This window comes from Paramormyrops kingsleyae, chromosome 6 (assembly GCF_048594095.1).
Source record: "Paramormyrops kingsleyae isolate MSU_618 chromosome 6, PKINGS_0.4, whole genome shotgun sequence".
Lineage (NCBI taxonomy): Eukaryota > Metazoa > Chordata > Actinopteri > Osteoglossiformes > Mormyridae > Paramormyrops > Paramormyrops kingsleyae.
Genome location: NC_132802.1, coordinates 35,322,554 through 35,339,443, shown reverse-complemented (window position 1 = coordinate 35,339,443; position 16,890 = coordinate 35,322,554). Strand labels below are relative to the sequence as shown.

At 41.7% G+C, this 16,890-nt stretch overlaps 2 protein-coding genes across 5 annotated transcripts; one reads left to right on the top strand and one right to left on the bottom strand.

Annotated features, from left to right (window-relative positions):
• Nucleotides 1–179: 179 nt before the first annotated feature.
• On the bottom strand, nt 180–10,474 carry chdh (choline dehydrogenase). Of its 2 annotated transcripts, none has more exons than XM_023791586.2 (8): nt 10,340–10,474; nt 8,591–9,370; nt 8,204–8,355; nt 4,900–5,029; nt 3,855–3,989; nt 1,709–1,851; nt 1,354–1,456; nt 180–1,272 (listed from the first exon to the last, which is right to left on the bottom strand). In XM_023791586.2, the coding sequence occupies exons 2-8, from the start codon at nt 9,309–9,311 to the stop codon at nt 854–856; spliced, it is 1,803 nt and encodes a 600-aa protein (XP_023647354.1). In that variant the 5' UTR covers nt 9,312–9,370; nt 10,340–10,474; the 3' UTR covers nt 180–853. The 2 variants fall into 2 exon arrangements, with proteins under 2 accessions (XP_023647354.1, XP_023647353.1); XM_023791585.2 differs by having other exon boundaries at nt 8,591–9,365; nt 10,340–10,420.
• On the top strand, nt 10,417–14,797 carry il17rb (interleukin 17 receptor B). 3 transcript variants are annotated; one of them, XM_023791587.2, is made up of 11 exons: nt 10,417–10,560; nt 10,635–10,659; nt 11,452–11,595; nt 11,904–12,010; nt 12,142–12,268; nt 12,437–12,484; nt 12,599–12,753; nt 12,885–12,953; nt 13,069–13,132; nt 13,237–13,341; nt 13,472–14,797. In XM_023791587.2, the coding sequence occupies exons 1-11, from the start codon at nt 10,417–10,419 to the stop codon at nt 14,113–14,115; spliced, it is 1,632 nt and encodes a 543-aa protein (XP_023647355.1). In that variant the 3' UTR covers nt 14,116–14,797. The 3 variants fall into 3 exon arrangements, with proteins under 3 accessions (XP_023647355.1, XP_023647356.1, XP_023647357.1); XM_023791588.2 differs by lacking the exon at nt 11,452–11,595; XM_023791589.2 differs by lacking the exons at nt 10,635–10,659; nt 11,452–11,595 and having other exon boundaries at nt 10,425–10,560.
• Nucleotides 14,798–16,890: the final 2,093 nt, after the last annotated feature.

Here is a 16,890-nt window from a genome sequence, read left to right as displayed (position 1 = left end):
ACTTAGCGTAAATTAGTGCTATACTATTTCATTTAATTTACGTAGGATATTTGTGCACACAGGTAAGTAGCTGTTTTACAGCAGTGATAGAGGCCATTGAAAACTACAGAGCATGGAAACAAAACAGCAGAGACACTGATTTATGCAGGTTTGGGCACGATAACTGTAATCACAAGATCTGTCTTTATCAACACTTTTATTGAAAGTTATGTGAAGTTCCAGTTACATTCTGAATCAATATATTTGAGAGATTGTGTGTGTCCGCACATAGCAAAAATACAGGTTCTATTATGTATGACAATGATTTTATATACAATTTAGAAAATTTATTAGAAAATAAATGACATAATGGCTCATTCTGCTAGTGCATAATTAAGTTATAATACTGTGAGGTTCAATTATTCATTAATAAAAACAAGAAACTGTTCTTTCAACACTTAGTGTTGAAAGATGAAAATTACTCAAAAAGCAGTAAACATGGTTAATAGCTTACACATACTCACTGTCACGCATACAATTTTAAGACGTTTCCAGTTCTTACCCGATTCATTATTGTGTATATATCATAAATATCATTAAAATCATGTGTGATATATTTCTGTTAGTGGCAGCATTCACAGTATTGAAATGCCCTGCATTTTCTAAGAAACCTAATCTCCTATTTCTATCTTCCCTGTTTGAGATGCAATACTTAAAGATTACCATTTATAATAATTTCAATAATAATGTATTATAAAATTACAAAGAAAAAAATTAAGGCTGGTATTAAAATGTCATAGTTTTTGTGTCCCCAGAGTTAGTGTTGAAGGATAATCATGGCCTAGGCGGCCAAGTTGTTCCCTTGTCCTCGTGCTCACTGCTGCCTCTCCATGGTCGGCGGCTGGTACACAGGGATGCCTGGATCCTGCAGCGTTGGGACGCCCTTGATGGCATCAGCGGCTTTTTCCGCAATCATGATGGTGGGGGCGTTGAGGTTCCCACTCACCATGCTGGGCATTATGGATGCGTCAACCACTCGCAGGTTCTCCACACCCAGCACTCTTGCCTCGGGGTCCACCACTGCCATCGGGTCCGTGGGCTGACCCATCTTGCAAGTACAGGAGGGGTGGTAGGCACTATCCGCTTTCTGTCTCACAAAAGCGTCGATCTCCCTGTCCGACTGCACCTGGCTGCCTGGTAATAGCTCCCGTCCTCGGAACTCATCGAAGGCCCTTTGTGCAAAGATCTCCCTGGACAGCTTCACACACTGTCTGAACTCCCACACATCCTCCTCTGAGAATAACAGAAATACACCAAAACAGGAGAATACGGGCACATGGAACACAAAGCAGGCTCATTTTAAGTTTGCTTTACCTGTTGAGAGGTAGTTGGGCTCTATGATTGGGTGTTCCAGAGGGTTCTTGCTCTTCAACTTTAACGATCCTTTACTGGTGCTTCTCATTGGTCCAACATGAACCTATAATGTTAAAATTGGAGCAATATGAGAAGTTTCTGAAGTTAAGCTACAAATCTTGCAGTAGTGAAAGATCATGGTTAGTTAAGGCTGATGTGTATCCTTTCTCACTGATCTTTGTCTCAGTGGGAAAGAGAGGAAGATAAAGGTAGAAAGGCAGTTTTCCTTCAGCATTGCACATTAAAAATGAGCATTAAAAGTAACATTTTCCCAATACGTCCACAGTTTTTCAGCTGTCAAACACAGTGCACTCACTTGAAAGGCTTCCATTTTGGGCTTGGCACGCCCATGGTCAACTACCATGGATGGGAGGAAGTGGAACTGAACATCAGGGTGGGTGACACTGGCACGGCTTCGGATGAAACCCCCGCTCTCCAAGTGTGCAGTGGCACCGTACCCTAAGGGGCACCCGAGATGAAAGGTCAGCTTCAACAACAGGAAGTGAGAAGTGTGAGCGAGCCATTGGATATTCTGAACAGTTTATGCGTCACAATTATCTTATTTGAAAACCAAAATCAGGAACGGGTTTTTTTTTTTTCCAGATCCTGTGAATAAAATGATAAGACATGAAAGAGATGAAAATCAGCAAAACTACTTAACAATAGAGCAGGGGTGCCCAAAGTGGGGCCCGCGGGCCAAAGTTGGCCCACCGTACTATTTAGATTGGCCCGTCAATGAATATCTAAAATTTTAAATTATACTGTACTAAAATTTGTTTCAAAAATTCTTAAAGCAAGAATCCCAATGTAGCTATCAGTGCGTTTACTTTTTAGTGTACGTTGGCCTAACTAATATACAGTCGAACCCGGTTATGTCGCCGGACTAGGGGGTTGCCAAAAAGCGTCGAGATAACCGATGATCGAGATAACCGAAAACCAATATGGCGGCAAAATACTGTATTAAGATATGCTTGAAATGTATTTATGTGCGTTAATAAATTAGAATGTACATGCACGGGTTTTTGGCGTTGCCGTGATTTGTTTGATGACGCGATCGGCATGCTATAAAAATGCACATACATGTCGGCTAACAACAAAAGGCATATGTGCACCAACTAAAAGTGGAGATTTACCAGTATACAATAAAAACCACCGTCGATTCTCGATACAAACCTTTAATTATGTTATCCAACACTGCAAACACAAAGATCGCTCACAAAATCACAAAAAAACCTGCGGGGTGTAATTCGTTGTTACAAAAAGCAAATCTGCAGTGTCAAAATTACATTCACAAGTCATTTCGCTCTGACAGCTCTGAAATGTATCGTACACGCAGTTAATATGGTTTCTTTACAAAGTCTAAAATGCTTAGTTGCTTTTTGCCTTTAACAGTCTGCTTGAAAACAAATGCTTCGATATTATTTATGCTGTCTAAAACAGTCCATCCCCTACAAAAGAACCATACTGTCAAATTTTTGTAGCATTTTTATCACCTCACCGGCAGAGGGAATTGGTTCCAAATCTTCGTCCGCATCTTCTTCATCTTCGTTGTCATTGCCGCATGCAGATATGCTTGCCTTTGATTTTGATGGGGATTTACCTAGATCGCGTTTCACCTGCGTTGTTCAGCGAATTACCATGCGAATGCGATTTGAATACGCGCTGTTTAGCACTTGTGATACATTTTAAAAAGCCGGCGATTAGTTACGGGGATCGAGATAACCGATGTTAAGTGGCGATTTTGGCCCTCTTTCGTGCTCGAGATATTAGGGTTCGGCGACATAAAAGAATCGACATAACCGATGAGAAATGCTATTGCAATAAGGGAATTTGGCGGTTCCACTTCAAAAACGTCGACTTAATAGGGTTGGCGAGTTAGCTGAGGTCGAGATAAGTGGGTTCGACTGTATATTATACAGTCCTCACTCATGGTGCTTTGATTACATTTGAAATATCTAAGACTAAAATTGAAATACAAGCAACTATAAGGGTAATGTAGAGTATATCTGTGCACATATGTACATTTCCACACTTCATAAATAGTCATATTTTAACAATTTACAAAAAGTCCCATGAGTCTTTGCTTATATTGTTGCTACTGTTGTTGTGTTGCTGTTGGACATGCACTCTTTGACATTTTGCACTACATGTGATTACAAAAGTTTAGACGTGCTCTAAATGCCTATATATGACTTATTTGTCATATTTTGTTTAATGTTATTTACACAGAAAGGAAGGTTAGATAACTGTTTGATAAATAAAAGTAGCCTACTTTACTTTGCTATTAGTGTTTGTTTTTTGTGTAAAATATTACATTTGGCCCGCGGTCCTCCGATAGATTTTCATTTTGGCCCACTAAGGGAAAATGTTTGGGCACCCCTGCAATAGAGGTAGAATCGACGTGATGGTACAAAACTATTCTCAGCTGTGTCACACTTGCTTGACTCCGCACCCAGCTGTACCTGTTTGCTTTAGGAGCCACTCTAGGCCAATTTTCATCATTTGAGTAGGCTTCTGGGCCTTGTAGAGGGTGATGGGCTTGGTGCACTCCTGCTGGACATAAATCTCCAGGTGGTCCTGCAGGTTACTGCCAACACCTTCACAAAGGATGCCAGGGATCATTTTAGAAAGGAGCATGAAACCTGTACGATTAATTTTTCACCTTTGTTAGTAACTAAAATAGAAACACAGCCTCTCCCTGTGTTATGATGGAGTTACATTCCGACAAACCTATTATAAGATGAAAATAACTAAAAAAAAAAAAAAAAAAGCCTATTTTATAATAAAGTGTTGAATCTCTCATGGAATTTATTGAATAATGTACTGAAAGTGAAAGACATTTACCCATCGTAAAATCGAAATATATTTACATGGACCATCAGAAACTGGGGAGCGTCTGCATATTTTTCCAAACCTGATCAGGCCATTGTGTGCCCACTTGTCAGCTATCAGGAAGTTAGACTTTGTCCTGAGTCCTGAACATCTGACGTCAATCAAGTACAGTACATTTGTTCTTTGGTTTAGTTGAAGGTTGTACTGGAAACGCAAAGTAAAGCCTTAAAAAATTATTTTAAAAAGTCTTTCAATGCTAAAGCGATGTTCCTGGATCTGAATTAATGAGTCCAACTTTTGTCTTGGCTGATTCTGGTACATCAAGCCTGGGCAATTATTTTCTGTGAAAGGCCAAATGCAAGCTTAACCATGTCAGCAGTAGCCATTTTTATGATTATTTTCAAACAGAAAGCTTGTAAAATTTTTTGACATTCTTTTTTAAAAATACCTACGTTCCGAGTTTTTCATTTTTCAGAAAGGCATGTGGAATGGAAGTAGTAAAGGCATTTCTGATTATTCATAGCATTTGAACACACAACTTTCTAATTCATTTTCATGATTTCTTGGGGCAGTAAAAATAGCTCAGCGGGCTGGATATGGCCGTGAGTCAGAATTTGCCCAGGTCTCATGTTAAGGAACAAAGGATAATGTGATGGGGGAAAAGATGGAAATCACCTGGAAGATGTGACACAATAGGAATGTCAAGTTTCTTCAAGTCATCTGCGTTTCCCACCCCAGACAGCATGAGGACCTGTGGCGAGTTGATGGCACCCCCACTCAGAATGACCTGTTTTTCAGCAAACGCCTGAGCATGAACAGCAAACACCAGTACACCTTAGTGCCACCCACAAAGCCAAAGAGGTACTCTGATAAGGGTAAACACCAGCTGTACTATACTTACAGCACACAAAGGAAGCCTTTAATAAAAGCACCAAAAGGAAAACATGAAAGGAAAAATACTCATTTTCATATTGACAATTAACTATTAAACCATTATTAAAATAACCATAAAAAGAAGTGGTATGCAGGGTCAATCTTATCTATTCTGTAAATCAGAGGGAGGGAACCTAATCCATGGAGAGCCTGTGTGGGTGCAGGATTTTGGGATGACCTCTCAATCAGCCAATAACAGTGGGTCCCCAGGACTGGAGATGAGAACCACAGCTTTATTATTGGCTGTTTGACAGGTAATCAAAAAAACCTGCACCCACACGAGCTCTCCACGGTTCAGGTTCCCCACCCCTGATGTAAACAGTAAACACTCAGTGACATAAAAAGTTATACACCCAGAAGTAATGGTCCGATTTGGACGTACTGTAATTTTCTAGGTGCAGACCAGCGGTGGGTATGTAAATGATTCGATTTGCAAGGAGCTGGTACATCTAGTCACCAGACACAGAAGTACGGCATTACCAGCACTTGACGGAGTTTGATAGAGGTCGCATTGTGGGTTTGCATGAGGCCAGGTGATGGTATCGTGTTGCCCGGCATGTGGGGCATGCAGTCGCCGATGTTGGAACCACGTCGTGAAGGTTCCGGTCACCCAAGACAGACCACACTAAAGGAGGATCATTGTATTGTGCGCCAAGCATTAAAGAATCCCATGACATCAGCACCTGCCATCAGGACACAGGACTCCCTACAACACCCTGTGTCATGGGTTCTCCATCCCATGCGTAGGCTGCTGTTAACACTAGCGTAGAGACAGCTGCATTTGGAGTGGTGCCGTAACTAGTGTTCGGCGGTATATCGGTTCATACCGAAAACCGTTTTTTGTAATTGTCATGAAATGAATTTTTCTTATACCGCAATAATGGTTTAAATAGGCTACACAACATTCGGAAAGTGGCGCAGCTGGAAACTGTTTAAGGGGGGACCCTTTTCACTGCTCCACCGCTAAAAATGTACCGCGAAAGATCAGAAACGGAAGATATAGCTGACGCTGGAGTTGAAAATAATGAGACACTGGGGTTGTCAAAAAAATCGATTCTCAGATACTAATCGATATTAAAAATTAGTATCTGATTAGATACTCATTTTCACCATTATTGATACCAACAGTGCAGTTTTAGCCTCATTCGCCAAACTTTACACAGCACCGCTATAGCGCAGGCGTGCACGCACGCGCACACTCGTGCAGCCCCTCCCCTCCTCTCAGCCGCTGAACGCATTTGCGCTGGTTAACATACACATACTGAGTTGCCCTAACATAGTATTTTGCAGACGAGCATGGAAACGCTAATGATGTCGGTAAGCCTTTATGCAAACAGTGCTACAAAGTTATGGCGACAAAGTCAAGTATCACATCAAACTTGGCGAAGCATCTTAAAGACCGACATCCCGGTCTTTAAGAGAAATTTCGCGAGGTCAGTAAAGCTTGCATTCCAGCAACACTGAACTATTTAACACTTGTCAAAAATGTTAACTTGGCCGATGCACACCTTATCATTAGCCGTTTATCTATAAGCAGTTAGCCAACAAACACGTTACCCATATGTTATCATTAAGGTAGTGGATAGGCGAATGGCTAATAATAGAATGATATACAGTGGTATCTCAGAACTCGAATTTAATCGGTTCAGAACTCCGGATCGAATCCTAAAAAGTTCGACTTGTGATCGAATTTTCCCCATAAGAAATAGTGGAAAAACCAATTTATTGGTTCCCGGCCCCAAAAAAATACACCTAAATATGTTTTTTTTAGCATTTAAACACAAAATGAACTGGATAAAATAAGAAGAGCATATACTGTACTAAACACATCTAAGCACATTTATCAAAACAGTCATTTGTAAAGTAAGAAAATAAATGTATCCAAACAATATTGTGTCCTGCCCTGATAGTCCGCTCCTTCCGTGTGCCACGCCCCCTCGCTAACCCCGTGTGGAATCCCCGTGTGATCAGCTGTTTCTGGTTGTTGTCATTAGTCCTCTGTATTTCGTCCGCCTTTCAGTTTGTTTCCCCAGTCTGGTCATTGTATTGTCCATCTGCGTTTTGCCAGCCTTACCTGTAATTAAACCCCGTATTCCCCGATACCCTGACGTCTGCGCCCTTGTCTCCGTTCCGTCCCAGCTCGGCACGACAATATTATTATAATTAAATGTATTAATGTTTTATTATTAATATTAAAATAATGAATAAGAAATCTTTATTTTTAAATGTATTTTATTATATAATAATAATTACTGTTACTATCATTGTCTAAATGTATTTTTACTGTCTAAATATATGTATTCAGTTAGTGTAAACATGCACGGTGCTATCACAGCGAATGCAAGGCTGAGACTGAAGCTTTACCCTTACCATCGCGTGCGCATATGGGGACGCCGAGGGGAGAGGACCAATCCTCCCAATGTTGTGGAGATGTTCCCAATGTTACTCCTGGCATCATTGTGTGAGGAGCCATAGGATATGACTTCAGATCATCTCTGGTAGTGATTCGGGGACCCTGACGGCACAGCACTATGTCAGTAACATCTTTTCAACCAGATAACGCCTGTCCACACACAGCACATGTGTCTATTGACTGCCTGTATCATGTTGAGGTCCGGCCTTCTGTTGCCAGCCAGGTCCCCCAGTCTTTCCCCAATCGAACATGTGTGGATCAGCTCAGGCGTCAACTCAGACCCAGTGCCAGTCTGCAGGATCTCGAGGGCCAGTTACAACAGCTGTGGGCCAACTTACAGCAGAAGAGGATAGAATGGCTGTATGACTCCCTTCCGCACCGTATCGCTGCATGTATCCAGGTCTGGGGGGGAAGGTGTCATAACCTACTGACATGGGACCAGCAGTGTGCCCATACTGGCAACTCTGTTGTCCGTTTGATCTGATATTATAATCATTGCGATACAGTCACATGACCTTTTACCACATGCAAATTCATTTCATTTCCACCACGTCTGGGTGCTTAACTTTTTTTGTCACTGAGTATATTTTTCCAATTCATCATCATCATCATCATCATCATCATCAGATATACCTTTTTCTTCTCTCCATTCTGTATATACTCAACCCCAAAGGCTTTGCTGCCCTGGAACAAGATTTTGGTGGTCAGGCATCTGACCTGTGCTGTCAGGTTTGGTCTGGCTAATGCAGGGCGCAAGTAAGCGCTAGCTGTGCTCCATCGCGTTCCTGTAAGGGGGGGGGGGTTACAGGACACTAACTGCATCATTGTCTCACACAGGCAAAAGGTCCAAAAAAGCCACGACTTCAGGCACTTGTATTACATCAGAAATCAAATGTCTGCATGTTGTGAGGTGTCAGGCTGTGGAGAAACTGGGCCTTCATTGGGACTGTAAAGGGATATTTAGAGACACTGGGATGACTGGTTTGGAAGTGTCATGTTTACCCAAAGAAGTCTCTGTACCTTTATAGATGGTCATGTCCATCCACCCTACTCCCTCCTGCTGGTAGCCGTTCATGTCATCTGTGAAGGGATATCCAGCTTGCTGGCCAGCCTGAATGAAGGCATGGTGCAGCGGGTGGTCTGTCTTTCCCCGGGAAACATGTAGAGGCCCAGAACCCCCCCGATACCGGTCTGCGCCCAGCTCGTGAGTCTGGGCCTTCTTAAAGTAAGGCAAGCAGTGCTCATAGTTCCAGCCAGTGGCGCCCTCCTGGTGCCATCGGTTGTAGTCTTCAGCATGACCTCGGATGTAGACCATGGCATTGAGGGAAGAGGAGCCTCCCCACACACGACCACGGGGCCAGTACATCACCCGTCTGTCCATGTGTCTCTGTGGTGTAGTGTGGTAGAACCAATTGTACTTGTCATGGCAGAGGTTGTATGTAAGCGCAGCTGGCATGTGGATCTTCCAGGACAATCGGGTGCTGTTGAGGAGTAGATCCTTGGGACCAGCCTCAAGAAGGAGCACTGATTCGTCCTTATTTTCGGAAAGCCTGTTTGCCAGTACACAACCAGCAGAGCCGGCCCCCACAATGACATAGTGAAAAGACGGGCTCATTTTTGCCGCTGGCCAGGTGCTATAATAACTGCAAAGCACCCGCCCGCTTGGCGTAGCAAGGAAACATCGCCGTGCCAACATTTTATCTAGCTGATTCAATCCATTAGCTAGTTTTGTATAAAACATATTGTCTCGCTTGTATTCCTCGTACTGGTTCAGTCGAACTTTTCATTGATGGGTCTGCCCTTCAAAGGAACGGTTTTTAGTTATAGGCTACGTACAAAAAATACATTAAATAAAATACATATATGCAGCCTTTTACATAAGTATTGCGCAACCTGTACACACAAGACAAACAAAAAAGCCGAGAAACATGTGGATTATAAATTCCTCTTTAACCCAGCCGTAAATTCTCAGCGATTAACAAATCCTACGGAAATATTTTTCCGACACAGGGCTTTAACAAGCATTCCAAAACTTGCAATATGCCATGGAGTTAAAAGTCCATAGACTTTTAGTAAGATTTCGGTATATTATTATTATTATTATTATTATTTTGCAAGTGGCTAATGTAAGTTTATATGAGCGCTATGTTTATGTTACGGTTCTATATGGTTAGTCGTCCATCCCGTTTTAATTACACTACATATGTAGTTTCATATTACAGTTACTATTTTTACTGTGCCGGAGCTGTGTGAATCCGTTCTGTGTTCACTGCAGGAAATTGCATGCACATTAATGAACTGATAATATAGTACTGGGTCTTATAGTACCATTTTGCATAGCCTAATTTAAACGTCTTAAAGACTTTATATTCTGACTTGCGTGATCGTTTCACTAAGCGTAACTTAGTTTGAGAAGTTCGCTTACAGACTTTCTTTAAGGCCCTCCTCATTGGCTCAAACATTCCACGTACAAAAAAAGAATTGTTAATATATCATATACGGCATTACAAGCAATGTGCATAAGCGAGATCTATGAATAGGCCGCTGCAGAATAATATCATTATTAAGCGGAATATTTCACAACGCAGCTAAAAAAAATAAAGCCTGTCTTTCGCTAGTTGAGACTGATAGGTTACGAAGTTCAGCTATGAAAAGTAACACTGGACACTGATAGTACTTATTCCAGAGAAAGACTACTTATGACTGGAAACACCTATTTATCCAGACAAATATATAGCAAGCAAATGTACTTTACTTTAAGTCACATACCGTGTTATTCTGCGATGTCCTGCAGCCCCACTGTAGTGGAGGGCGGAGTTTCTAGCTGTTAACCTCCAAGCACACAAATGCTGGACTCGTCAATATGCGGACGGCAGAGAAGTGCGTCTAACGGGAGACAAAGCCTGAAAATGTTTGGCAAGTACGGGGTGATGATCATGCTCTTCTCGGTGTTTGCATGGATACACACTTACGACGCACACCCGCAAGTGGTAAGTATTTTGTCCAGTATGATTATAAAAGATAGTTGTTATATGTCAACAAATTATATTTGTCTTTCTTTCAGAACGTATCCTGTGTGAGAAGCGAGGGTGAGATATTATCAGTGTTTTCAATTAGTCGTGCATTTTTAAACGTGCACATACATTGTGGGTTGTCTATTTAATACTGTGTGAGTAATATATATAGTCGGTTACTCCACCGTCAAAGATGCATGAAAATCTGAAGTGAAAATATTGGCTCTATGTATATATCGCTAAAGTAATTCGATTTCAATATTTTGATATGAAATGTTAACAAATTCTCCTGTGTGACCGTTATTAGCTTGTAAGAGTTATCCTCTCTTGGGTATTAACAGGCATGGGCGTAAATTATGGGGGGATGGGGGTTGTAACCCCTCCAATAGTCAAAACCAGCCAATACGATCCCCTGGACCACCTTAAATGGGTGGACGCCCCACCCGCCAATTGCTCAGCCCTCGCTATACCTGCTATACCTTTGCTAACAAGTGTTAATTAACGAACGTGGGATTGAAAAACGCATCCTATGGACAGGCAACTGAAATCAATTAAACTGTAGGTTCTTAGGATTTGACGAATATCATGTGAAATTAACAAAAATGTATACCATGATGCGTGTTTCCGTCACTGTTAAATGTTTGTATTGCAGTTGATTACCACTTTTTGAAAACATGACAACACTGGTAATGGAAGTCAGCAGGTTTGATATACAGCGATATCCGTGATATTGTATAGTACCTTTAATGATTTTGCCCCCAAAAATGTTTTAGCTCCAAACTCTGACTCGGATAGTGGTTATCAACATGATAATGAACTTTTTAAGTTCTTTTCAGAGGAATGACGTTGCGTGTGACGTCACCTTAGGTATTCACCCAGGTTTTTTCAGTGAGCCTGTGGGTTCCCCGTCTGCGATGCGAAACCTCCTGGTATCGCTTATTGAAAGCTGTGGCACCCGCGTTGCACACTCTGAACTACTGCTGAATATCAGTTGGGCCATCAACATAGATAGTAAGAGCTTCTTGTTATTCATGAAAATGGGCAAAAATATTTCATTTTACTTAAATTCAATTCAGTTCTTTAATTGTCATTGTGCATGACAACACAACAAGACTAGCAACTCCCTGAGGATAAATAGTATGTGGTGGTGTAATGCATGGGGGTTATGTGTGAGAGTTCCTTTGGTGCCCTTGCTCAGCCTGCTACTAAATGATTCTCACATATTTGGCATGTGATTCTCAACTATTTCAGCAACATGGAATTGGCAGTAGATACAATGCTATGGTTAATCTTATTTAAAAATACTTTATTTTTTGTAGAAAGCAATGTCTACCTCACTGGTACATGGCTCAACATTAACGATGATTCTTTCTGCTGTGAGTATCACCCTCCATTCAGTGCAGTGAATACGTCAGGCTACGAGAAGGTAAGAGAGATCCACTCTAATTTAATTTAAACTGGAAATAAGAAATACTCTATTTTTAAAATCAGAGCTACAACGCGTACCAACTCTGTTGAGACTTACTATAATTTTGTGTGTTTTTCTTCCTTTTGTAGCTATGGTTCCATTTTACTGAGTTTGTTGCAGAACCAGAAAATGACTACTTTATCACCGGGTACAACCTCCCTTATCCAATGATTGGAAGTGACTCTGTTTCAAAGACAGTCGTGTTTGAAACAAGTGGTATGTTATTTCTCATCACTTATAACTACCATCCTCTTGAGTATCTAAGTGTCTTACTTTAAAATGATAAAAAGCTTTCCAACAGTGGGACTCTGGGGGATATGAAAGCAGTTCTGGAAGAATATTACAGAACATTTTCTTTGTTTTTCTTTGATACAAATAATCCAGGTTGTGACACAGAAAAAATGAAATATTGCGAGTCCTGTATTAAAAAAGGTAAAAGTCAACTTAGATGCATCAGTCTCTTAATGTATGAATTGAAGTATGTAATTTACTGTTTTTGTCACCTATGACATTAATAGTAATTGTAAGTTCTATCTATTTCTGTAGGATCTCTCTGGGAACCTAATATAACCACAGCTGTTTTAAAAAATGAAGTAAAATTAAATTTTACTTCAAGCCCATACATTAAAAGGTACCTGATACAGTTGTTGAGATTGAGTGGGGGAGAAGAAAAGATCATCAATGCAAAAGAGTGTTATACAGTAAGTGAAAGACTTGTTTTTCAATTTTCATTCTTCTCATTAATAAATGTAACCCTTGCTCAGCATGTCATCTTGTGCTTGCCCTTATTGTTCCATTAGAGATACTGTGTCCAAAATTTTATTTTCTACAGGGGAGTGATGAGTCCAGATGGTCTGAAACCCTGAACTTCACGGGGCATTGTGAATCTCTCATGGTTGTGGTCAGTACTTTAACAGCACACTAACTTAAAATTAAGTCCAGTCCATTCTCCTGTCAGTGCAGGTCTTTGAAACATGAAACTGCTATGTTTCTGGAAACTCAAATCTGAATTTCAGGTGGAGCCAGGCTTCGACACAAACCGCCCTCAGTTCTCTGTTGAAGTCTCCTGCAGCATGAAAGGTTTAGTATACTCAACTAACAAAAGCTTCATCCTTCCGAGATCTTTCCCACATACATGTGATGCACAAATGCTAATTTAAAAAAATCCTTTTTTTTTGTGGAAGAGTCCTTGGTGTCAGATAACCGTACTTGCTGCACGTCTTTGTGGATCGGAATCAGCTGTGCTACTGCTGCTGTGGTGTTATTAGCGGCCTGTGTGTCTGCACTGTGTAAGTGATGTCCTGCTCTTTCATCCAGGCATGCAGATATGATAAATGGAATGATTCACTTTTTGTGGCATATTTAGTTACCTGGTCATCGCTCACCACTTGGTCGGTTTTTATTCCAACCTCATTTTAGGTAAAGCGCGCAGCACTTACTCGCAATTCCCCAAACTATTGGAGGACAGTGGCCACGTCTCGGTCCTCATCATCTATCCAGCGAAGAACTGCGCTTTCCAGCGGGCAGTAGTCACCTTGGCCGAGTTCCTAACGTCGCACTGCTGCTGCAATGTCATCATAGACGTGTGGCAGAGGAGGAGCGTTGCTGAGAAAGGCCTGCTTCGCTGGCTGACCGAGCATATGAAGTCTGCAGAAAGGGTGGTCTTCGTGACCACCCAGGGCCGAGGCAACACTGGGGGCAGGCCGGACTCGGACCTGGCTGATTTCACAGTTCCAGCCTCTGTGGATGACATGTTCTCCTTAGCTCTCAACATCCTTGCCAGTCAGGCCAAGGAAGGGCTGGGCTGCAGCAAGTATTTCACTGTGCACCTCGGTGAGGACATGGATCTAAAGAGCCTCCCTGTGACTTTAACCATGTGTAGATCATTCAGGTTGATGACAGATTTGGATAAGTTCTGCAGACAACTTCATGAGAATCTTTCCAGAAGAACAATTAACTTTCCTTTCATTGACTCCAAGTTAGGGTTACTGCAGGGTCAAGATAATACTGCAGAACTTAGAGATGCAATAAAAGAACTGCAGACATGGGAAGACAAAGTCTAAGGTTGTCAGAGTTGCCAACTTTGGCATGAGGTAGAGAGAAGTCTGCACACACATTACCATCTATGGAAGAGTTTTAGTACCTTGTAAATAGTCTGTAGGGTTTGCAAACGTCCCAAAGCTTTTGATGTAGCTAATTTTAGGTTTAAAATGGAATAATATAGATTTGCTGTAAGATGTCTTGCATTAGCGTGAGAGTCTGAAAGTTGAGTGTTACGCCAGGTGCGAGAGGCTTGGCAGCGCTGGGTTTTACAGGTGAATGTCTTGTGAATGACTGCACTTCAGTGACACTGCAGGTCTCACCTGACCAAGAAATTATGAGTATGTATTCACTTTATTTCCTCCATTTTTATTTTCATATCCATTTATTTCCTCAGAAATATGATGAAAAACAGAAAGATTGATAGACATACAACTGGATGGTGCTGTATATTGTGAACTGTTTGTTGTTTCACAGAGGTCAGAGTATGAACGTTGTAACTCTCTTTATGGACATTTCAATACATATTGTTTATCTTTGATATGCATGATGTAATATTTACCTGGAGATTCATATGATTTTCTTATATATGTAATTTAAACACTATGCAAAAAGTCATTTTATTGTACTTGCCGAGTAACAGCTTGCTTTACCTTATTGTACTTTTTTTATTGTGCTTTCCAAATAAAGAAGGTAATAAAGTCACCACTCAATTTCTTCTCATGTAATTCCAGCAGAATAAAGTGAGTCTCTGCAGGGTTAACCTTAGACCAGCTATGTTTACACCTGATAGATAGGTAAATAGTGCCAGTATCAAAGGTCTCTTTTTCCTGTGTGTCACACATGCATTAAATGCTGCAATTGGAAATTTGAGCCTGGGTTGTGATTTAATTTAGAAGGCTTTTAACTTCAAAGAATCTGTAGGAATGCAAAAGATTGACTACTGTTTTCAATAACACTCGTTTAGGTAAAAAAACGTTACCTTTCCGTGATACTGCCATGTTTCAATTTTGAGCTTTTCTTCACATTTTGGCATAATCTCTTACTTCCACTTTGGCTTCCAAATAGACCTTGTAAATATGACCCAACTAATTCTGTCATCTTGTGCATTCCAGTTGTGATTGGGGAATACCTATGATTTTGGGACTGGTCTGCTGCAGACACGTTCTCATTACCGTGATAACACAAAATAATTTGACAGATCAATTTCAAATTTTGCAGGTGGTCAAGACAGTAAGCTAAGCCTCTGTGCCTGTGATCAGAAGGTAGCTGGTTCAAGCCCAGCCTCAGCATGTCTGTGGGTCCTAGAGCAAGGCCCTTGAACCCCAGCTCTCTGGGCACCACAAGTTGGCTGCCCTTCACGGCCAAGCTTGCTCTTATGATGGGGAACAATAAAGTATCAATTATTATTATTATGAAAACCGAAGCAATGCCACTAAGTGGCAGCAAAGGGAAGAGTGACTACAGAAGACACCTGACCTATTGAAAGTGATAACTCAAAAAGTATTTGGCTTAGAGAACATGGAATGTGGTGGGAAAGGAGCCTGAGCTGGTGCACCTCAACACACAGCACAGGCTCCGGAAGCGAACTCCTGGAAAGGGGCTGGATTCTATTCCATTCTGGAGAGGCGCTGGTCAGATGTAGGTCTACTTTTAGCCCACATGGTCATGTGCCAGTACGTTGAAGTTCACTCCGGTGAACCAGAGGGTTGCCTTCCTCTGACTCTGACCGTTGTCTGTGTGTACTCACTGAACATCACTCCAAAGTATAAGGCCTTCTAGGAGACCTTGGAGGGGCTTCTGAAAGGTGCTTTATTGTTCTACTGGGGTACTATAATACTCACGTGGGTAACAGCAATGAAATCTGGAAGGGTGTGATTGGGAGGAATGCCCTGCCCGATCTGAACCCGAAAAGTGCTGCTATTGGACTTCTGTGCTAACCACAGTCTGTCCATAACAAACACCATGTTCGAACATAAGGGTGTTCAGAAGTGCAACAGAGCACCCCAGGCCACAGTTTAATAATCAATTTTGTAATCGTATCGTCTGACCTGTGTTTGCATGTCTTGAACACTCTGGTAAAGAGAAGAACTGAGCTGTCAACAGATCTCCACCTGCTGGTGAGTTGAGTCTGATGGCAGGGAAAATGCTGGACTGTGCAGGAGCTCCTGGCCCAGAGATCTTCAACTCGCACCTCCGGCAGAACTCGTCTTGTATCCTGACGGAGGCTGGGGACATTGAGCCTGCCTTGCTAAGCCGGCTGTGCAGAGCTGTGGCCGTAAGGTTGTTATAGTGCCGGTTATGGTTGCAATCCGCAAACTGGTGATGGACACCAGCAGTAAAGGGAGCTGTCAGGCTGAAGGAGGAGGCCTTCTGAACCTGGTTGTCTGGTGGGATTCCTGAAGAGGTAGACAGATACTGACAGGCCAAATGGAATGAGGTCTTGGCAGTTGCTGAAGTGGAAACTGGTAGATATTTAATGTAGGTCTGGAAATACCTTGCATTTGCCCCTGCAACACAGCCTGAGGTAAGCAGTAAACAAAAGATGGATGGATATTCGATTAAACTTATTACCACTTTACAAAAACACTGTATGGATGAAGATCTGCACCTGATTTAATTTTATTGACGGGGCCATTCGGGGAATACATTACCATTCCAACAGCATGTAGTGACATTATTAGATAAATTACAGTAGTATGTTCAAATCAGGGCACTTGTAGGAATGTCTTATGAGGAGAGGTTAGCGGAACTGAATCTGTTTAGCCTTGAGCAAAGGAGACTAAGGGGGGACATGA